A 22,963-nucleotide genomic window follows, 5' to 3' on the forward strand; every position below is an offset into this window, starting at 1 on the left:
GTTCCTCAGACTCTTTGGGAGAATATTAAAAATCTGTGGGCCCTTGAAACCCAGGCTGTTGAAGAAACTGGTCCTGAAGCGTGATGGCATTGCTGGGATCTTTGGCACTATGCAGTGTCGTCTCGTTCTAGCATTGGAGTAGCTTGCAATGCCAAAATTTGGCACAATTCTTTCCAGGATCTTCCAGACATATATTACTGCATACCTCTCCAGTCTTCTCTCTAGGGAGTAGAGTCTTAGCTGTTTCAACCTTTCCCAGTAGCTGAGCTGTTCCAAAGAGACAAACTTCTTTGTGAATCTTCTCTGGATTGCCTCAAGGTCCGCTGTTAACTTTACACTGGTGGGTGACCATAGCTGTGAGCAGTAATCCAGGCGGCTGAGGATGAATGTCCGCCAGAGGACCATCATGGTTTCCTTATCTCTGGTATATACATATATATATATTGACAAGACAAGGGTTATCCAGGGTTATGGAAAGGAGACAACCTTAAAACAAATCCAGAGAGGAGCACCGTTGGTGGTTTAGTGTTCGACTCAACACTCTTCCAGTAGCTCCTGCAACCAAGCTGGTGCCAAACGTAATGCTTTGCGCTTCTTCGGACTACATCAGCAAGGTCGATCGAAGAATCCTGACGATTGGACTACCCAGGATTTTCTTACATCTAGCATAGGTCTGCGCAAAACTGAAGAGGAAACTGGAGAGGACATGAAATGTAAAACCCGGACTGGTTTAGTTTATGCGCAACTCCTTGTCTCCCGAGACAAAAGGATGCCAACAATGATATCTTCAATAATGACTCTCTGTCCATTTAGTCAATTAAACTACTTGCTCATTGAATTAGCATTTGAGTGACTGAGTATTCCACAGAAACTTGTGTACGTTAAAATAATCTTTGGACAGAGTGAGCACGACATGGTGTAAGACAAGGGAAGATTTTTAATCCTTTTGGCATTGAAACCATCCAAATCCAGCTCAAATATTCTACCTGTTTTCTGTTCAAATTGACCAGATCCAGCCTCTCACACCTACCCTACAATGTCATTCTAAAAATAACGAATCACGTAATCAAAATCTCAAAATTACAAGACAATGCATAATTAATTCAAAATATCAACATAATCATCATTATCTGTTTTCCATGCTGGCATGGATTGGACATTTTGACAGGAGCTGACAAGGCCAGGTGTCACACCAGGTTCCATGGTCTGTTTTGGCAATGGGAATAAATAAGCATTACATCTGACAGAGGAATCCGAAGACCAAAGGATTAAATCACAAGTAACAATCATCCCCAAAACTTTTCACACAGTTTCTGTCTTCATATTTTTTATTCACAAAATCTGGCGTCACTCAATGTCATGATAAATGACACTTGCCCATGGTGCCCCTCAGTTGGATAGAACCCAGGACTTTGAGATTAGCATTTATCTTAAGTCATTGGACTGCAGTCATTCTGAGCCACTGACTGAAAGTATTTAGCCAAACAAACTAACCCCAGTACTTATCGTTTTTAAGTCTGGTACTGATACTATTGGTCTCTTTTGAAAACTGCTTGTTTCCCAGAGACATAAATAAACCAACACTGGTTGTCAAGCAGTGATGGAAAAATCACACACACATATTTATATCGCAGACTTCTAAACAGTTTCCATCTACCAAATTCACAGACATTTTCTAACCCAAAGACATTGGTCAGCCTGGGGCTACAGTAAAAGACACTTGGCCAAAGTGTTGTGCAGTGGGACTGAACCCAAAACCATGTGGTTACAAAGTGTATTTCTTACTCATACAGCCATGCTTGCATCTAATGAAACAAGCCTGTTTATATTTTCAGCCATGTTACAACCACATTACCACTGTATGCAACAGTAATGGCCTGTATTACTATTGTACGCAACAGTATGCAACTTCGTAAATGCTGAGTAATCTTGTATGTCGTTCTGACTCACAAAGAAGTAAGAATAACAAAGCACATCTTATTTAATTTGATCCTGTTTGCCTACCCAAGCTAATTTAAAATGGCTTATGTTGTCGATTTTACAACTGAGTGGTTGACTATGAGAAGCATATTAAGAAATTTTAAAAGGTGAAATACGTACATGAAGGTATGTGATTTAGAGGTAAAGGATGTTGATCCACAATTGAGAGTTCTTGATTTCACTTGTCAGACCAACTCTGCATATTGTGTTCTTGAGCATAACACTTCATTTCACATTGCTCCAGTCCACTCAGCTGTGAATTGTTAACCCCGTGATGAATTAGTCTTCTGATCAAATGCAATGTCGGTCTGCTCTCCTAACCAGTGGGGGTGGCATCGTTCAAATGCTAAAATGATGATCAAGTGTCTTTTCCTAAAACCCCAGGCCAATCAATATTTTGTAAGTAAATTTGGTAGATGGAAACTGTGTGGCAGCCCATTATGTAAGAGTGTTTATTTTTCTGTCTTTGTTTGTCACCAGCCTTCCAACCCATTGCTCAACAACTGCTGCTGGTATATTGAAGATCATCAGTTAGCAGTTCACAAAAGAAACTGATAGAATAATTACAAGAATTTTAAAAAAAGAAAAAAAAAACATAAGTACTGAGGGTAATGTGTTCAACTAAAAAAAAATATTTCAAGGTGGTGCCCCAGCATGGTCACAGTCCAATGACTGAAACAAGAAAATAGATAAAAGATCTCACCTACACAATCTTGAGAAAAGACGTGAAAAGCTATGAAAAAAAAAATAAATAGAGGCATATATACACATATATATAATGTATTGTGAGATACAATATATATATATGTGCATTGTGAGATTAATAACCTAGTAGAGATCTCAATGTATTGGGTTGTCCGGAAAGTTGGTGCCGATTTATAGTAGCTTACCTTTCGACTTATTTTAGAACATGGTTGAGTCCATAAAATAGAAACAGAAACTCGCCGCAGGGTGAACATAAAGCTAGAGAGATGTTTAGAGGAAGAACTCCCACCCAACTAGCGTTCCAGCCCTTATACATAACACTCTACGGGAGCCGGGCCCACCCACTTTACGACTCCTAGGTTTCCTCCTACTACTTTCCAAAATCTTGTCTCAAGCGCGATTTGAACCTGGGTCGTTCTTTTTGTGAACCCGTGTTCCCAGGTGTGAGTTTCAGCCCACTAGGCCATTCTGACCGAAGAAGGACCCAATTCTTTTCTTATATTCCCGTAAATAACCAATGGAATCCATAACTAGGTCTACTGGTCATGTTTCTTCGCCTATATCTACATTGAGCTCTTTTCAGCATCGTCAGACAAGTGTTTGATTGCAGCAGTTCTCTGCAGCTTTTAATACCCAACTGCCCAAGTAGCAAAGGGCAAAAAAAGAGTGTGACTAGATCTAGGTTTATTAGGTGTAAACATTTAAAGCAATTTCTCACTCTCCTATTTTCTCAGTACTTTAGTTAACACACACACTATGATAAAATTGTGTATTACTGAAGAATTTAGAATGCTGGAAATAGATTAAAGAGTAAGATAGAGTGAGAGAGAGATTGAAAGAGAGAGAACGAGAGAAAAACAGAGAACAAAGAAAAAAATAAAGCAAGTACTCACAGAGCATGGTAATGACACCACATCCAAGCCATACAATCATGGTCAATCCAACAGACTTGCTCGCTTCAAGAACGCCCTTCGGCGAAATGAAGATGCCAGATCCTAAAATAGAGAAAATGGATTACAAGGAAATGAAACTTGTTTGTTTCCTGAGTTTGTGGATCAATGGGCCTGGCTAAAACCTGACCCTACACACACACACACACACATTTCAGATATTGAGGAGGGAAGCAGTAACAAGGCTGGTCTAGCTAATTTGCATGTTCTTTCAGACTTAGGATCTAGAATTTGAAATAGGTGAATGAATTTAGGGAGGCTGCTACTAAATCCTTTTGATATTAATCTACCTAAGACCACTCTTTCTTTAAAAAATATTTATATTTAAACGAAATTTTTACTATTAACAAGTGAATGTTAACGAGACATCTTAGAATACTTTCCTTGACTGCTCCATTCTCTGTCTTTCTTTTAGAATATTGGACATCCTTACTTCACATCGCATATCTATAGTCTGCAACATCACAACGGTGTAACAACTGACCACGCTATTCCATGCATTGTTGCATTATGTCATACATATCAACAATGAGTATCCTCTAGACAAAGGCTTCTCAAACTATCTGATGGGGCATACCACCAGGGTGTTTTTCATCCAATGTGCCAGGGACCAGTGATATTTCTTAGTAATATTAATTTATACCGGAAACAATACATATAATGAATATAATAAGAGTTGACCATTTTTTTATCTTATATTTATTTTGTGGCTCCGGGTTCAGTCCCACTGTGTTGCACCTTGGGCAAGTGTCTTCTACTATAGCCTCGGGCCGACCAATGCCTTGTGAGTGGATTTGGTAGAGGGAAACTGAAAGATGCCCGTCGTATACATATATATATATGTGTGTGTGTGTGCTTATGTGTGTCTATGTTTGTGTGTCTATGTTAGTCCCCCCAACATAGCTTGAAAACCGATGCTGTTGTGTTACGTCCCCGTAATTTAGCGGGTCGGCAAATTAGACCGATAGAATAAGTACTGGGCTTACAAAGAATAAGTCCTGGGGGCAATTTGCTTGACTAAAGGCGGTGCTCCAGCATGGCTGCAGTCAAATGACTGAAACAAGTAAAAGAGTAAATAAATATATATTATATAAGCATTTTGTGATGTTTCTTTCTTTTCTGGAAACTCGCCGTGTACCAGCAGCTAATGGCTCGCGGGCTGGTACCGGTTCGCGACCACCACTTTCAGTTGTATTGTTCTAGATCAGTCATTGGACAACCTGCAATCCGCGGATTTTTCCGAATAGCACGCCAAAGAAAATTACTTTTATTTTCAGTAGTGCGACCCACCTGATGACAAGTCATGTTTCATGCAGCCTGCTTCTCATAAAAGGTTGCCTATGCCTGTTGTAGTTCAGAACTAGTCAGAAGCAACCAAGAAGAAGTTGAACAAACTATTAAATAATTCTGAAAATCGAAAAGACAATGTAAAAAATATTACAAGGTTGCTTAAACCAGTGGTTCTCAAATGGGGTCCTTATAAGAAATTTGGAGTCCACGCAAGTAAAATAGTAAATTAAGGATCCACAGTAGTATTTTAAGGGCTCATGAAACAACGTTCATATAGATGTATTTATTGCAAGGAACAACTTGATTTCTTTCTTTAACATTTTACGTAGTTCAACCTAAACTGGTTGATGTGTGAAGAACAAAATACGTATTTTGAAAGAAGCGTCTATAAAACTAGTATTTAAACATCAGATGGCTTTCGGGGCCCGCTAGAATAGAATAGTGATCAAAGGAGTCCACAGGTAAAAACAAAATGGTTGAAAATCATTGCTTTAAACGAAGACCTCGACTAATATTCTAATTGCTGAGAGAAGGACTTGAATATCAAAATATTTTACTTACCAATCATGATGCCGACTATCATAGAAATTCCCTTTAGTAACCCCAACTTCCTCTCTGGCGGTACAGTATCCGCTGTCATCTTCGGTTTCTATTTCTTTTGCTCTCTTTTATTGCCACTTCTGTATATAGTCTCAGATACCTCCCTGGTAAAAAAAAAAAATTCATAATACTGTGGTTAATGTTCAAATTACGTATATGAGTGTTTGTATGAAAATATACAATTATACACAGGTAGTTCTCACTCTCAGCGTTTGTTTTTCACAACTTTACAGCTCTATGAGAATTTTCAGCGGCAAAAATAAAAAGCAATATATTTTTTTAAAATTTGATTATAATTCAATGTGGGCTGTCTGAAAGCAATGAATGCATTTATCAGCTAAGCTAAAGGCCAAATTATGTCGGCGAGAGCCAGCAACTCCCATTCTCCTTTGCTGTGCACCATCGTATTTGCTGCAATTAAAATACGCCATTTTTTTTATTAACAAGTGAATGTTTCCGAGACATCTTAGAATACTTTCCCTGACTGCTCCGTTCTCTGTCTTTCTTTTAGAATATTGGGCATCTTTTTTTTTAACATACCAAAATACATTAGTACACTAACTGGAACATTAAATAAGAAACTAGAAGGAACCATAACTTTGGGGGAAAATGTATGGTATTATAAGGTAGTACCATGCCGGAAATACCATTAACACTTTAGTCCACAAATTGTTTTATTTGATTTATTATCTAAAAACTTTTTTATACAACTTTATCTGATACTAAATATATAAAAACATTTTGTTACAATATTTGAAAGAGTTCAAATTCTGCCGAGGTCTACTTTGTCTTTCATCCTTTTGGGGTCGATAAATTAAGTACCAGTGGCGTATTGGGGTCAATCTAATCGACTGGCCTCCTTCCCCAAAATTTCGGGCCTTGTGCCTTGAGTAGAAAAGAATATTTGAAAGACACTCCAGTCTTGATGACTAACTTAAGGTATCTCGAAAAAATACAGGTATTGCAGAAGTATGATGTATTGTCCTTCTGGTCCTAAAAAAGGACTATGGGCGCTGTGTTAAAAAAAACCCACCTTACTGTAAACCGTGGATGGTTTGGGCGCTAGAAGAGAGCAGGTTGGCACAATATAAAGAATCACAGAGGATGAAGCAGTAAAATTTTGTGCACAAAATTTAAGAAAAAATTACTGGAGAAGGAAATTACATGTCAAGGCAAGTTTTCAATGTGGATGGGGAAGGATTCTTTTGGAGATTAAAAAAAATACCACCAAGAATCGTCAATGTCTGTATTTAAAGTTTCGAAAGATCGACTAATTTCAATGTTTAGTGACAACGCAAGCAGAGATAGCAAACTGAAACCATTGGTAGTCTTCTAACCCTTTAGAAATGGAATGAAAAGACTTGAATTTCAGCTTCATGTTTGAAGATTTGTTTTCTCATTTCTTTTCTTGTGGTTCTTCTCTCTCTCTCATACACTCACACAACACTCATCACCTTTCATCTATCTCTCTTCCTCACCTTTCTCCCACTCTCTCCCCACTTATTTTTTTTCTCATTCTTTCACTGTCAACCAAATTGTGGCGCCATTTCTGGTCCTAGTATCCCACACTCCACCTATCACTTTACACCAAGCCTACCATGTAATTCGTTTATATTTGTATTATCTCGTACATTTCTTATTCCTTTCTCTCCACTTTGATAAAGAGTATTACCCGAAATATCAAATTCGCTTCTGCTTCTTTCATTAGCGTATTTTCAATGTACACGTTCTTCCACTGTAATTATTTCATTTCATATTCTTAAGCTGTTTCAGCGTTCGCTTTACTTTGCTTTTTAAATATCATGTATTGTTCGTTTGTCTCTTCCTTGTCTCATAATCTTAATAATCATATTTGTCGTGTGTGTATATATATATATAATATATATATATATATGTATATATATATATATGTGTGTGTGTGTGTGTGTGTATATATATATATATATATAAATATACGTGTGTGTGTGTGTTTATATATATGTACATGTTTATATATATATATATATATATATATATATATAGGGGGAAATAAGAAAAATCAACGAAAATTCACATAGTAAATAAAAAAAGAATAGACTTTTTATGAAATGTAACGACAGATATATACATTTAGATGGACTGAGGTAGTAATAAAAGTCATAAAAGTCATAAAAGTCATTAAGAGCTAAGGAAATAGATATACAAATATTAAGTCAAGCCACCCGAAATACTAAACCAGACTTAAAAATACTCCCGTACATTTCCACACATAACCCTAGAAACAACGAAGCCTTCAACATTATCACCCAAAATCTTCCCGTCCTCACAGCAGACAAAACAATGAACGAAATTTTAAGCTCATACAAAATTATAAAAAGCAAAAAGCAACCGAAGTCACTGAAAAAAATATTAATCAGCGCAAGACTTTATCCACTAACAACATAGCCAAAAGTGAAAAAATGTGGTCATCCTAACTATGGAACATGCCCCCAACTTTTGGAGGGTTCAGAATTTCACTTCAAACAAGGAAAAATATTTAAGATCAAATCAAATTTCACCTGGGCCTCGGAAAATCTAATCTATGTCATGACATGCTTAGGATGTGGTAACCACTATATTGGACAGACAGGAATATCACTCCGTCGAAGAACTACCATCCACAAAGAATAAATCCGCCAAACACAATACAGACAGTTACAGGTTAGTGAACACATAGAAAGGTGTGCTATGAATCTTGATACTAATTTCCAAATCTTCCCCTTCTATCAATGTTCACAGAACACCGCAATGCAACAAAGGTTGAATAAAGAGGCAATTTTCATCAATAAATATCTTTCCCAATTAAATATGATCACACAACTTAATACAGAGCACCACTAACCCTTCAATGAACACTACTAACCCCTATATACTCCCTACACCATTCACATTACAATTCTATATCTAACACAGCTGCAGGAAATCCAGAACTACTTACCTCCCTTACAAATAATCTTTTTACTCAGGAACTATTAGTCCTGACACCGTTCATTAGCCGGTGTTTATTCAAGGCAATGAATAGGTTAGGACGAAACCATGGTATGCTTTTCTTTCTGACTTTTTAATCATCTCATAATAATGACTTTTATAACATTTATTACTACTTCAGTCCATCTAAATGTATATATCTGTCGTTACCTTTCATAAAAAGCCTTTTCTTTTTTTATGTACAATGTGCATTTTCGTTGATTTTTCTTATTTTCCCCTTACATTTCCACGTGTATTTTATATTTTATATTTTCTTTTTGGAACATATTTATACTATATATATATATATTATATATATATATATATATATTATATATATATATATATATATATAATATATATATATATATATATATATATATATATATATATATATATATATATATATATATATATATATTCGGCAGCCATTATAAAACTCCGAGTTTCGGATGTCGGGGCGGAAACCCACGCCGCCATCTCTTCTGTTATCGAGCCATCAAAAAAATTGCTATGAAAATGACCGCTAAACAAATAGGAAATTAGTTTGCGTGTGACCGTTATTAAGACAAAAGAGCTATTTGAATGACCGCTAATTGCGGGGAGAGGGAGTAAAGGTAAGGGAGTATAAATGTTCATAGTATTCGCGTAAAAATGCATGTCCGAGACCACGATTTATGAAGCCACCGTGGACTCTATATCCACTAAGGACACGGTTTCGACGAAGAAATACGTGGGCCTTACAGAGGGTAATTTTAAGGCCCGGTTCAATAATCACACTTTGACCTTCAGCCACTGTGACAAAAGGAAAACGACCAAATTATCCAGTCATATATGGTCCTTAAAAGATAAAGGTGTCAGTTACAACATCCATTGGAATATTTTAGCCAAGTGTAAGCCCTGCACCAACGGTAGTGGGAAGTGCAGTCTTTGTGATATGGAAAGATGGTTCATCTGGAAAAGCAGCACATGTCTAAATTCAAGAACTGAACTTTTCGGATAATGTCCACACGTGGCTAAATATTGTTACGTTTTTGGTCCCCCCGAGATTACAGATAGGATTTGCTTTCTATATTGTGTCCACGTTCAAGCTTTTTTATCTCTCTATACTTTTTACTTATATTTCTTATATATTAATATATATTTTTTACATATTTATAGAGATAATGTTTTATAGGTTTATTGCTCATATATATTTTACACATAATTTTTCTGTATTCTACCTTCCACCCTGCATTTTTCCTGTGCGTATATAGACGTGTATATGAAATCTTCTGTGTGCGCGTGAGGATGTGTGCGTGTGTGCGGGTATGTGCGTATTTAGACGTGTGTGTGTGCGCGTGCATACGAGTATGTGCGTATATAAACGTGTTTTACTCTTATTGCTTATTTTTACACCTTTTTACACATTTTTCTGTATTTTGCATTTAGCCCTGTTGTGCATGTGCGTATATAGACGTGTATATGAATATTTTTTGTGCGCATGTGTGTGTGTGCGAGCGTGTATGCGGGAATGTATATAATTTTTGGCGAATGTGTGGGTGAGCATGTATGTGTTTCAAGTGAGGGTGGATGAGTATATACTTATAGGCGCATTACGTGGATGTGCGGGCGCGCATGTGTATGTATGGACGTGTGCGCTTACGCGAATACTATGATCATTTTTACTCCCTTGCCTTTACTCTCTCTCCTCCCTTAGTGGTCATTCTAATTGCTCTTTTATCTTAATAACAGTCAATCACACAGTAATTTCCCTTTGTTTAACGGTCCATTTCATACAATTGTTTTCGATGGCCCGATAATAGAAGAGATGGCGGTGTGGGTTTCCGCCCCGACATCCGAAACTCGGAGTTTTATCATGGCTGCCGAATAATTGTCACATATTATATTTACAGATAAATTCCTCTATTTACATAATATCGAGGTCTCTTTCATTATTTTGTTATCTTACCGGTTCTGTCAATATATATATATATATATATATATATATATATATATATATATATATATAATATATATATATATATATATATATATATATGTGTGTGTGTGTGTGTGTGTGTGTGTGTGGTGTGTGTGTGTGTGTGTGTGTAGAAGGTTGAAAAGTAACACACAAGTTCATATTATAAGGGAAATAAGGTAGAAAATGCTAAAATAATTTTATCATGAAGAACATTTTAGTACCGGGCTCAGCTGTTTCGACTTCTTCAACGTAGAGTAAAGTATGAAAAACAATTGAAGTATTTAATATGGGGGGTGTTGGTTCTGGATTTTGACTGTTTAAGTAGCAGTAGCTAAGGAAGGAGACGGCGAAGAACAAAGAGGAGGAGGATGACGAAGGGGAGAAAAGAAGAGAAAGAAGAAGAAAAAGACGGGAGTGGTATGACTGCAGTAGGCTGTTCGTAAAGTCCTCTTGAATGGTCAAGTGACCTAAAAGTGACATGTTGTGGTTATAGCAGTAGTGATTGGAATTGTTCTGAATAAGTTCATGGGCAGTGACTGTTCTAAATATATCGTTTTCAATATTTGTGTGGGTATTATTCTAAGAGCCTTGTAGTAGTGTCATCTGTGGTGGAAGCATTGAAAAGGGATTTATATCTTGCGATAAAATATGATTCTTTGCTAATGCGCTGATTATAGGTTGAATTGTCCCTGAATTTATAGAGGGGAAAATTCTGAAGTTGGGTTGTTCGTTAATGGCACAAATGTCGATGTTTGCTAAATGCTATTTTTCTGTATTTCAATCTGTGATATACGTAGGGTCATCCTCTGGCGTTCACTGTCTTTGGTTTGGAGCAAAAGGAACAGAGGGGTGCTTAACGTTTCGAGCAAAGCTCTTCTTTAGAAACATGAAACAGAGGGTAGTCCAAAAGAAAATTAAGACGGAGGAAAAAATCACTAACAATCTACATACACTAATATACATATGTGTGTATGTATATATATATATATTATATATATATATATAATATATATATATATATATATATATATATATATATATATATATATACACATATATGTGTGTTTTATGTTTAGTTATAATGGGACACAAATGCACAGATTGACCTTGAACCTTGTTGTGTATCTGCACGAAGTTGTAACATTCTAACTCACTTCCACTGTTTACAGCAGTGCTTGGAAAAAATGTGTATAGTGTGTGATCGTCGGATTGACCATGACAGAGAAAGTTTAGCCGAGAATCTGCATGAAATTCTGCCAAGAGCTTGACGATACATGCTCAGAGGCCTATGCAAAGTTTACAAAAAGTTTTCACCGTTCTCGACACAATCAAGATCTTGTGCAACTGAAACCTGAATGTGTTTTGGATCAGTTGAAAGCAGTTTTGGCACAAACTTGGCAGACATGTGTCTCATACCCAAATCTTCAGTGCAAATGAACTGAACTGAACCGTAACTAATGTGCACGTCCTCTGATAACTCACAGATGGTGATTTGACAATTTCCCCTCACAGCTGCATGCACATCTGCGATGTTTTTCTCAGTTCTGCTGGTTGCTGGTCTCCCAGAACGTTCGTCAATATTGACGTTTTACTGACCATCTTGGAAATGTCTGAACCACTCGTACACTTGTGTGTAGCTCATACACTCCTTTCCATACACTTTCTGCAACCTTGTAAAGGCCTCTGAGCAAGTCTATGCAACAAATCATACACTACACACCTTCCTTCCAAGCACTGCTATAAACAGTGGAAGTGAGCTAGAACATTAAAACTTAGTGTGCATGCACAGCAGAGTACAAGCTCAATCTTTGCCAAACATCTTTACTCTTTAGTTTCGTTACTATGGCAACAGTCCGTATACTTATTAATCAGATCTTGTATCTGTTTCAACACATGATTTCCCATCAAGAGTCTTGCAAAACAAATACATAAACATAAAATATTATACTTTCACTATTTTTCCTGTGACATGTTTTTATTTCCCTCCACTTAAGAAATAGATTGTGTGTGGTTACTTAGTCTGCTAGAAATAGCAGGTCAATTTTCTTCAGGTCACACATTGAAATTGTAGTGATTTTTCACATCACTGGTCTTCAATTGCTTGTTCTTTTTATTAACAACAACCATGTGTATGCGTGTGTGTGGGTTTATGTACCTAATGCACTGAAAACTGTGTCTATGGTATCAAAACATTCTGCTCCTCCGATCTAATTACCTGTAATCCCTCTCCACTTTTGATCTGCTACACATACAAAAGTATCAAGTAACAATGTCATATATAAGAAAAGTCATAGGAAAGCTTCAAAAAATACTCCTTGAAAGAACTACAAGTCATATATTAAAAGTTGAAAAAGCTTCTTCAATTGTTTTGCTGTACAAATGTGTAATGCTTCCTCTCTTTAGGTTTCACGATGTTAAGTCCATTATATATCATAAATGAGGTTTAAGAATTTCCATCCTAAAACCAGGGTGCCATGTAAAAAGCATTGGTTGGGGTGCTGGTGCCACTTAAAAAAAAACATTGGTGATGGTGCTACATGAAAAGCATCCAGTACATAAAAAGCTGGGTTGACATTATGAAGGGCATCCAGTTTTAAAATTCAAGCCAAAACAGGCTACGGAACCTGGTGCAGCCCTTTGGCTTACCAGTTACTATCAAGCCATCCAACCCATACCAACATGGCAAACAGACAGTTGATGATGATGATGATGATGATGATGGTGATGAGGATGATGATTGTTTTGACCAACTTTCCCTGAAATTCTCTATTAAGAGGTTATCCCCCACTCCAATAGGGCCTCCTTACTACATACAGATGAAAGAATTCCTTATTTTAGGGAACATATCATTTTATATAATAAAATTAAGTATACTTCATGGAGTGCAAGCAGAACAGCAAGAATCCAATCAACACATCTTGTCATTCCTAATATATTATCACAGAGGTGTAGGAGTGGCTGTGTGGTAAGTAGGTTGCTTACCAACCACATGGTTCTGGGTTCAGTCCCACTGCGTGGCAGTTTGGGCAAGTGTCTTCTACTATAGCCTTGGACCAACCAAAGCCTTGTGAGTGGATTTCGTAGACAGAAGCTGAGAGAAGCCCATCGTATATATGTATATATATATATATATTATATATATATATATAGGTGTGTGTGTATGTGTGTGTATATGTTTGTGTGTCTTTGTTTCCCCACCCCACCCAACATCGCTTGACAACTGATGCTGGTGTGTTTAAATGAATAAAAGAATAAGTGAATACCTTTTTGGCAATCTTATTAGAATGAAATTAAAGATAAGGCTTTAGAACTTTGTAGAAAATGACAACTTGTAGAATAATTTGGAAAGAATAATAATGATTACTAGTTTACTAAGCTTTCAAAAAAACCCTTATGAATGAGAACCCAGGGTCGACATTTCCCCAAAACACCTGATGAAGGCTGGAGGGTATATCAGCCGAAATGTTGTGTTAACAACAAACAAGATGAGGACAAATATCCATCAAATGTAAATAATGTAAATAATGATTACTAGTTCGTTAGAAACAAAAGCAGTTATTTTTCATCAGTGGATAGGAATACAAGGTTTGAATTTATCATATAATACTATACAAAAACAAAGAATTAATGGCAGTGCCCCAGCATGGCCGTAGCTCTCGAGATGAAACTGATAAAGATAGATGAAGTCAAACTTCAAAACGACTGAATCATCATCACCATCATCATCATCATCATCATCAGCATCATCATCATTTGAATTCCATTTTCCAAGCTGGCATGGGTTGGACGGCTTGACAGGAGCTTGCAAGGCCAGGGGCCACACCAGCTTTCATAGTCTGTTTTGGTTTGGTTTCCACAGCTTGATGCCCTTCCTAATGCCAGCCACTTTACAGAGTATACAGGTTGACTGGATGCTTTTTACATGCTATCAGCATCAGCATAACTGGTTTGAAAAATTATAATGGATTGGCAATTAAAGACACTAATAAAGAGAATGCAATTATATCGATGGATCTTGTATTTTTTAACTTGTTACTTGCTCCAGTCATCGGACAACAGCCTTACTTGGACACTGCCTTGAAGGGTTTAGTCAAAGAAATTGCCTCACTTGTTATGCTGAACAAGGAGGTAAACAAACACAAAGACACACAGACACACACTCACATACAACCATCTATGTATATATGTGTATATACTCTTTACTCTCTTTTACTTGTTTCAGTCATTTGACTGTGGCCATACTGGAGCACCGCCTTTAGTCAAGCAAGTTGACCCCAGGACTTATTCTTTGTAAGCCTAGTACTTATTCTATCGGTCTCTTATGCTGACCCGCTAAGTTACGGAGACCTAAACACACCAGCATCAGTTGTGAAGTGATGTTGGGGGGACAAACACAGACACACAAACATATACACACACTGTCGGACAATTTCTGGAACCACGTCACCCCTAACATCTGATCACCTAACTCTGCAATTCTCTTGATTATTGTGTGGGGTACAGTTGACCGAGAGACCAACAAAACTTCTTGTAACACCAAAGATGAACCGAAAATTTTTAGTCTGGACTCAGATTATAACAGAAATGTACTACATATCTTTGACATTAGGTAGAGAGAAAAAGTGAGTGATTATCTTACTTATTCAAAGTTTTTCTTACTCTCTATTTTACACTTGTGTGAGACACGGCTGGAAAAGTATTTAACATGCAGAACACTATCATAGGGTACTTTTGTTCAGGGTCCATCTACTCCCATATCTGAGCGTATCTGTTATTGTACAACCCTAGGTCAGTACTGATTGATTAGATTTGCTCTCACGAATAACATATCTAGGACTACGTTAGAGGGAGGTTTGGCTGCTTTTTTTAACACATTAAGTGACCATGTAGAAGCTCCATTTTTATTTCTACACATGTGTGTGTAATAGTTTGTCAGTATGCATGTATGCATGTATTTGTGTTGCTGTTTATGTGTGTGTGTCTGTGTGTGTGCATGTGTGTGAGTGTGTGTGAGTATTTTATATATATATATATATATAATAATATATATATATATATATATATATATATATAGATATATATATATTATATATATATACATATATATATATATATATACATATATATATATACATACATATATATATATATGTATATAAAGATATATGTAGATACATGCCTAACATGCAACAGTATGAACATATTGAGAGACAGAAGGATAGACATACGCATACATACATATTGCATAAATGTACAAGTGTGTGTATATATGTATATATATATATAATAGCATCCGGGTATCATAACCCTATGAACACCACCATCCCAACCAAAAAGATATCTTTACTTACCTCTTTTTCTACAGAGGACACACAAAATATCCGTTCAACATCAAAATAATATCCAACTACACACAGGTAAAATATGCAGTCAGCCTGATATTTAAATCAGACACACCCTACCTCCCACTCACCCGCTTTCTCTGTTGTGCATATCATTACATACAGTAATGTACAAATGTCTGGAAAGCGAACAGTGTATGAGTCAGATACATGCTTGCGTGTGTATGGAGGGGAGAAAATCAGGTGTAGTGTTGGCGAATCTCAGGAAGCATGGAAGTTTTGAAGGATGCAGTGCTCTGACAACTAACAACTGATGCTGGCAGTTTGTTCCATGCTTCAGCAACTCTTAGCATGAAAAAATGTTTCCGAAAGTCATGGGAGCTGTGCTGTTTTCTGACTTTGTAAACATGTCCATGGGTGTTTAACAGGTGGAGTTTGAAAAGGTGCTCAGAGTTATGGTTTGTAAGATGGTTAAAAATGTTATGGGTGTCTGCCAAGTCAGCTGCCAGACGTCGGTGTTTCAATGTGTCCATGCCCAGGGAAGTAAGGCGTTCAGAATATGGCAAATGCCTGATGGAGGGTATTCTCTTGGTTGCACGTCGCTGAACGGCTTCCAGACGATTAATATCCTTGGCAAGATAGGGGTTCCAGACCGGTGATGCAAATTCCAGGTGAGGTTGTACCATAGCTATATAAAGCCACTAATAGATAGCCGGAGAGTGGCTCACAAAGGACTTGGTGAGTGATGCCAAGACACTCTCAAGCCGTCTTGGCAATTTTAGCAATGTGTTTTGTCCAATGCAAATCGCTGTCGACAATAACGCCCAGGTCACGTTCACACGAAGACTTTTTGAGATTAGTGTTGTGAAGGGAGTAAGTAGACGCTGGGTTTTTCCTCCCAAAATGCATGGTGGTACATTTGTCCACAGCCAGCTTTTCGGACCGGGAGGTCCGTAGGCGGCGGCACGCGACGGAACGCAGCGCAGCGGAAGGAAAGAACGCGCGCGTAGAAGCCGACCCGCGTTGACCGAAGGCGCGACCGCGCACCGGCGCGTGGCGGGTTGCCCGCCGACGCTGCGACGCTGCGACGACCGCCGGAAAAATGGGGCGCACCGGATGCCGAGTCCGACGCCAACGCTACAGCCCCGTACCGGTCCGCCGCTTCGCGTGAAGACGTGTTCCGGCGCCCGGCGGCGCGACGCCGAGCGAACGGCGACGCGGCCGCGCGGGAGCGAGGCGACACACACGGCCCGACCGACCCGGTCCTCGGAGCCAATCCTTCTTCCGAAGGTACGGATCCATTTTGCCGACTTCCCTTACCTACATTGGCGCTATCGACGAGAGGCTGTACACCTTGGAGACCTGCTGCGGATGGTGGGTACGGACCGACTCGAGAGCTGCGATTCGTTACGGACCCGGATTTTCCAGGGCCGCCGAGAGCGCACCGGACGCCGCCCGAGACGCGGCGCTCTACAGGTACCATATCCGTATCTCCGGACGAGCCGATTCCACGGACGCGGTCCTTTACGAAGAAGAGAGAACTCTTCCCGGGGCTCCCGGCAACGTCTCCGGGCTCGCTTGCGTTGCCGCTGCTTCGCCCGGCCGCCGGCTTCGACGACGGACGCGCTGCTAGGAAGAGCACGCCGCGTTCCCGCCGACGGACGGGCACTCTCCGAGTTCGGGTTCGGGAATATTAACCCGATTCCCTTTCGATGCGAGGCCGGCCGCGTAAATCGATATCGAAGAACCGCGCGAGAGCAGTTCTTTTCTTCTTTCTAAACGACGGATCCGGCGCCTTTCGTGGAAGCTTTCGCCCGCTTCTTAGGACCGACTGACCCGTGCTCGACCGCCGTTGGCACGGAACCCTTCTCCACTTCGGTCTTCGAAGGTCTCGTTCGAATATTTGCTACTACCACCGAGATCTGCACCCGCGGTCGGCTTCACCCGGGCTCGCGCCCGCGGCTTCCATGCACGCCGCGGCGCCCTCCTACTCGACCGGGCATCGGAAAGTCGCCTCGCCGGCGATCGCGCAACCTGTCGCCCGGCCGGTCCGGCATCGGTCGCTCGCTCCAGCGCCATCCATTTTCGGGGCCGGTCGATTCGGCAGGTAAGTTGTTACACACTCCTGAGCGGATTCCGACTTCCGTGGCCACCGTCCTGCTGTCTATATCGACCGACACCCTTTCGGGGATCTAATGGGCGAAGCGTAGGGCACCTTAGCCGGACGTTCGGTTCATCCCACATCACAGTTCTGCTTACCAAAAGTGGCCCACTTGGCACCGTGCATTCGTCGTCGCATAACGGCGGCCGCCTCCGATCGGGAGAGGAGCGGCCCGTTTCGCCCGTTCCGAGTTCGAGAGTAGATCGAGGCCGTCAACGTCCCCGGAGCCTCCAGTCGTTCGCTTTACCGGACGGAATTGCGTGTCGTTCTCCCGCTGGCGCCAGCTATCCTGAGGGAAACTTCGGAGAGAACCAGCTACTAGACGGCTCGATTGGTCTTTCGCCCCTACACCCGGTTCCGACGATCGATTTGCACGTCAGAGGCGCTTCGGACTTCCACCAGAGTTTCCTCTGGCTTCGTTCCGACCGGGCGTGGATCGCCATCTTTCGGGTCCCCGGCCGCCTGCTACACCTGAGTCGGAGCGGGAACGCCGGGGGACGCGAACGTCGCGGCGAACGCGCGGACCCGACCCGGGAACGATGCTTCGAAGCGCCGTCCCGCCGAAGCGAGACGGCGACGTCGTGTCACGTTCTCGCTTTCGCTGTGCCGTCGGAGTTCGCGAAGTGAAAGGCTCCAACGACTCGCAGTCGACTGGGACTCCTCGGTCCGTGTTTCAAGACGGGTCGGGTAGGTTGCCGATGCTCGTCGCTGACCGGCGGCAGCGGGCGGCTTTTCGGGCGGAAGGTGTCCCGCGACCGCAACGCGCGTCGCCCCCCTTGCGAGGGTTTCCGCGCAGTAGCGGCGCGCGGGCGGCCGCGTCGCTCGCGACCTCCGCGAAGAGGCCGCGCGCGACTCGCTGCGTCGTTCGTGCTAAGGGCGAGGTGCGTTTGCCCGTCTCCGTCGGTTAGCCGTGCCTGCGCTTTACGTGGAGCGACGGGCCCGGTCGAGAAGAGCGCGTGGATCCCACCGACCGCCGCTTGCGCGGCGGCGACGGGGCTCTCGTCTGCGACCTGCGGACGCCGCGCGCCTACCGGCCCGACGGGAGACGGGTCGCGACGACGGATCGGAGGGGAAGTGCGTCCGATGCCGGCGCCCCGGGAATCGAACGCCGACGAGGCGGCAGACGACCGCCCGCCACCGGCGCGTTCGTCGACGACGACGGCGCCTCGGCGTGAAGCAGCGGACTGAGTCCCCTCGCGATCGCGGTGAGCGGTCCTACCCGTTTACCCCTGGGCGGTTTCACGGTCTCTTGAACTCTCTCTCCAAAGTTCTTTTCAACTTTCCCTCGCGGTACTTGTCGGCTATCGGACTCGTCCCCGTATTTAACCTTGGATGGAGCTTACCACCCGCTTTGGGCTGCGTTCCCAAGCAACCCGACTCTCGGGCCGATGAACACCGCCGATCGCCGCCGGCTCCCAATGGGCCTGGCACCCGCTCTGGGCAGCCCCGATCGAGGGGACTCCGAACCTAGCCGGGCGAAACGATCGACCGTGTACGACCCTTGCGCCACAGCTCTCGACGACCGGCGCGGCCGACGAGATTCGGCGTTGGGCTTCTCCCGGTTCACTCGCCGTTACTTAGGGAATCCCGGTTGGTTTCTTTTCCTCCGCTTAGCGATATGCTTAAGTTCGGCGGGTAATCGCGTCCGAGTCGAGGGCAGCGTGAAAAAAAGGAGACGCTGCAAATGAGACGGCTGCTGCTTGCTACTACGGCGCGCACACCACCGCTGTAGATCGGCACGAACGCTCGCACGAAAGAGATATTCCCACAGAGCGAACGCCGAAAGACGAGACGGCGGCGGCTGCGGCGGCAGCGACGGAGGGCGGCGGTCGCTCGGAGAGGAACGCAGAGGAAGACGCGGACGCGACGAGGGGCCTCGCCGTGTCGTTCCTGCTACTGATCCCTTACTCCACTGCTTCCGCACTTCGGCGGGCTCCCTCCTCCGCAACAGCGCTTCGCAACGATGACGGTCTGGCATTACGGGAGACGGACGATCGAGCGGCGGCGGCTCGCGCGCGAGATAACTTGCGGGCCTCGCGGCGAGCGCCGCCCTTTCCTGCGACTCCCGACTCCCCGCCGCAGCCAACGGCCGCGGCGGACTGCGTTTTCGTGTCTTGACCGCCTCTCGACCGGACGGGGCCCCGGGACGATAGGATCCCGGGGCCGCAATGTGCGTTCGAGGTGTCGATGTTCACTGAGTCCTGCAATTCGCATCAGTTCACGCGGATAGCCGCGCTCTTCATCGACGGACGAGCCGAGTGATCCCCCGTCCAGGGTTTCGGTAATATTTGCTACTACTACGCGCTAGACGTACGGAAAGGAAAAAAAAAAAAAAGGAAAGCGGCAGCGGCCCCCGACAGGAGGCCGGCGCCGCGCGACGGAAAAAAAATAAAATGAGATTCGAAGGCGTCGACAGCGGAACGAAGCGCGCCACTGCCGACGCCGACGGCGAGGCAGGAAGGAAGAGAGAAATGGTCATGGAGCTCGCAAAGCGTGCAAGCCCCGTCGTCCGAGCGCCATGAGGGCGGGCCGACGCCGGCAGGGTGGCTGCGCGGTCGGCAGCAGAGAGTCGCGGCGTGTGACGGCGGGCTGCCGCGACGGCTACTGCTGCGCTGTTAGAGGGCCGAATCAAGAGCATTCGGTGGTACTCGGGCGAGGGGGCCCGGCCGCGACTTTTGGCTCGGCAAGTCTCCGAAAAGAGACTGCGCGCTAGGAGGCGAGGAAAAAAAAAAGACGGCCGCGCGTTACGGTGGTCATCGGAAGGCGCCGGGCGGCGCCCACGGCCTAGGCCGAATCGCGCGGTCGGCGAGGCAGGAAGGAAGAGAGAAATGGTCATGGAGCTCGCAAAGCGTGCAAGCCCCGTCGTCCGAGCGCCATGAGGGCGGGCCGACGCCGGCAGGGTGGTTGCGCGGTCGGCAGCAGAGAGTCGCGGCGTGTGACGGCGGGCTGCCGCGACTGCTACTGCTGCGCTGTTAGAGGGCCGAATCAAGAGCATTCGGTGGTACTCGGGCGAGGGGGCCCGGCCGCGACTTTTGGCTCGGCAAGTCTCCGAAAAGAGACTGCGCGTTAGGAGGCGAGGAAATAAAAAAGACGGCCGCGCGTTACGGTGGTCATCGGAAGGCGCCGGGCGGCGCCCACGGCCTAGGCCGAATCGCGCGGTCGGCGAGGCAGGAAGGAAGAGAGAAACGGTCATGGAGCTCGCAAAGCGTGCAAGCCCCGTCGTCCGAGCGCCATGAGGGCGGGCCGACGCCGGCAGGGTGGTTGCGCGGTCGGCAGCAGAGAGTCGCGGCGTGTGACGGCGGGCTGCCGCGCGACCGCTACTGCTGCGCTGTTAGAGGGCCGAATCAAGAGCATTCGGTGGTACTCGGGCGAGGGGGCCCGGCCGCGACTTATCGGGCGGATCGCGAATGTTTATTTCCTTCTTCTTCTTCTCTAATTCGAGAACACGGCGCTAATGATCCTTCCGCAGGTTCACCTACGGAAACCTTGTTACGACTTTTACTTCCTCTAAGCGATCGGGTTCGGTCGTCTTCTCCGGGCCATCAGAGAACGCGCCGACGACGGCGCGTAACGCCGCCGCGCGTAAGCGGACTCGTCGGCCAGATCCGAGGACCTCACCGGACCGTTCGATCGGTAGTAGCGACGGGCGGTGTGTACAAAGGGCAGGGACGTGATCGACGCGGGCTGATGACCCGCGCCTACCGGAATTCCTCGTTCACGGGGTTGGTTCCAGGCCCCGATCCCTATCACGGGAGGTGGTTCAGAGGTTTCCGACCCTCTCGGGCCGGGGGAGACGCGCCCGCTGATACCTCCAGTGTAGCGCGCGTGCGGCCCCGGACATCTAAGGGCATCACAGACCTGTTATCGCTCCGCCTCGTGCGGCTTTCTGCCGCCCGTCCCTCTAAGAAGCGCTGCGTTCGCCAACCGACTGGCCCGGACGCGACGGCGTGCCGCCGCCGGGCTCGCGCGGGCCGAGCCGACCGGGTCACCGCCGCCGCTCCGCAACCAACGCCGCAACCACGCCGCGACCGAACCCCCGCGAACGGGGGACGGCAGCCGGACGCGGCCGCAGCGCCGGACGCGAAGGAGAGCGGCGGCAACGGCAAGCCCGGGCCGCGCGCGGAGCTACCGACGAAGGCTTCGGCGCCGCCGCGCTACCGGAAAAGCACTAATCGACGCGCTAGTTAGCAGGCCGGAGTCTCGTTCGTTATCGGAATCAACCAGACGGATCGCTCCACCAACTAAGAACGGCCATGCACCACCACCCACCGAATCGAGAAAGAGCTATCGATCTGTCAATCCTACCGGTGTCCGGACCGGGTGAGTTTTCCCGTGTTGAGTCAAATTAAGCCGCTCTGAGCACTCTAATTTTTTCACAGTGAACGTACCGGCCGCCTCGGACACTCGGCGAAGAGCACCCTCGGAGGAACCGTGCGGGCCGAAACGACCGGGAGGTGGACGCGCTACTACCGCTAGAACGCGAACGGCGACGACGCCCAATAGCGCACCCGCCTCGTGGCTCCCGCGCGCAGCACGCCTGACCGACCCGCGCCGTTGAAGGCGCAGGCGTGAAACCGGACGCGACGCGACGACGCGACGCGGGCGAAGACGAGCGCTGGACGGGGTGCCGAGTCGCGGCGGCGACGCGAGCAGAGCTCCGCGGCCCGACCGCGCACGCACCGGCGAATAGGGCCGGGAGTGCGAACGGACGACCGAAGCGGACGCGCCAGAAGCGCGCCTGCGACGGCGCCGTCGCCCCGAACGTGCTGGGGTACGTTTTCGAGACCCGAATTCCGACTACGAGCTTTTCAAACGCAACAATTTTAATATACGCTACCGGAGCTGGAATTACCGCGGCTGCTGGCACCAGACTTGCCCTCCGGTCGATCCTCGTTAACGGATTTGAAGTGTACTCATTCCGATCGCGGGGCCTCGACAGAGTCCCGCGTCGTTATTTTTCGTCACTACCTCCCCGTGCCGGGAGTGG

At 44.8% G+C, this 22,963-nt stretch overlaps 1 protein-coding gene, 2 long non-coding RNA genes and 1 other non-coding gene across 6 annotated transcripts in view; 1 reads left to right on the plus strand and 3 right to left on the minus strand.

The window, feature by feature from the left end:
* The window catches only part of LOC115220765 (b(0,+)-type amino acid transporter 1-like), a 143,288-nt gene extending 127,342 nt beyond the window's left edge, over positions 1 to 15,946 (minus strand). Inside the window, exons 1-3 of one of the 2 annotated variants that reach the window (XM_029790905.2) lie at positions 15,825 to 15,946; positions 5,487 to 5,629; positions 3,579 to 3,680 (exon numbers count right to left, since the gene is read on the minus strand). In XM_029790905.2, coding sequence (XP_029646765.1) covers positions 3,579 to 3,680; positions 5,487 to 5,565 — 181 coding nt within the window. In that variant the 5' untranslated portion in view covers positions 5,566 to 5,629; positions 15,825 to 15,946. The remainder of the gene's footprint in view (positions 1 to 3,578; positions 3,681 to 5,486; positions 5,630 to 15,824) is intronic. The other variant, XM_029791322.2, reaches the window with a different exon arrangement.
* A 976-nt stretch (positions 15,947 to 16,922) lies between these two features.
* Positions 16,923 to 17,825, plus strand: LOC118766640. Its single transcript, XR_005002573.1, has 2 exons — positions 16,923 to 17,543; positions 17,577 to 17,825. It is a non-coding gene; the product is annotated as an uncharacterized LOC118766640 (long non-coding RNA).
* Positions 17,826 to 20,095: 2,270 nt separating this feature from the next.
* Positions 20,096 to 20,254, minus strand: LOC115221125. Its single transcript, XR_003882606.1, has one exon. It is a non-coding gene; the product is annotated as a 5.8S ribosomal RNA (ribosomal RNA).
* A 677-nt stretch (positions 20,255 to 20,931) lies between these two features.
* On the minus strand, positions 20,932 to 22,146 carry LOC118766639. Of its 2 annotated transcripts, none has more exons than XR_005002572.1 (3): positions 22,135 to 22,146; positions 21,424 to 21,719; positions 20,932 to 20,945 (listed from the first exon to the last, which is right to left on the minus strand). It is a non-coding gene; the product is annotated as an uncharacterized LOC118766639 (long non-coding RNA). The 2 variants fall into 2 exon arrangements; XR_005002571.1 differs by lacking the exon at positions 20,932 to 20,945 and adding an exon at positions 21,292 to 21,304.
* Positions 22,147 to 22,963: the final 817 nt, after the last annotated feature.

This window comes from Octopus sinensis, linkage group LG17 (assembly GCF_006345805.1).
Source record: "Octopus sinensis linkage group LG17, ASM634580v1, whole genome shotgun sequence".
Classification (NCBI taxonomy): domain Eukaryota; kingdom Metazoa; phylum Mollusca; class Cephalopoda; order Octopoda; family Octopodidae; genus Octopus; species Octopus sinensis.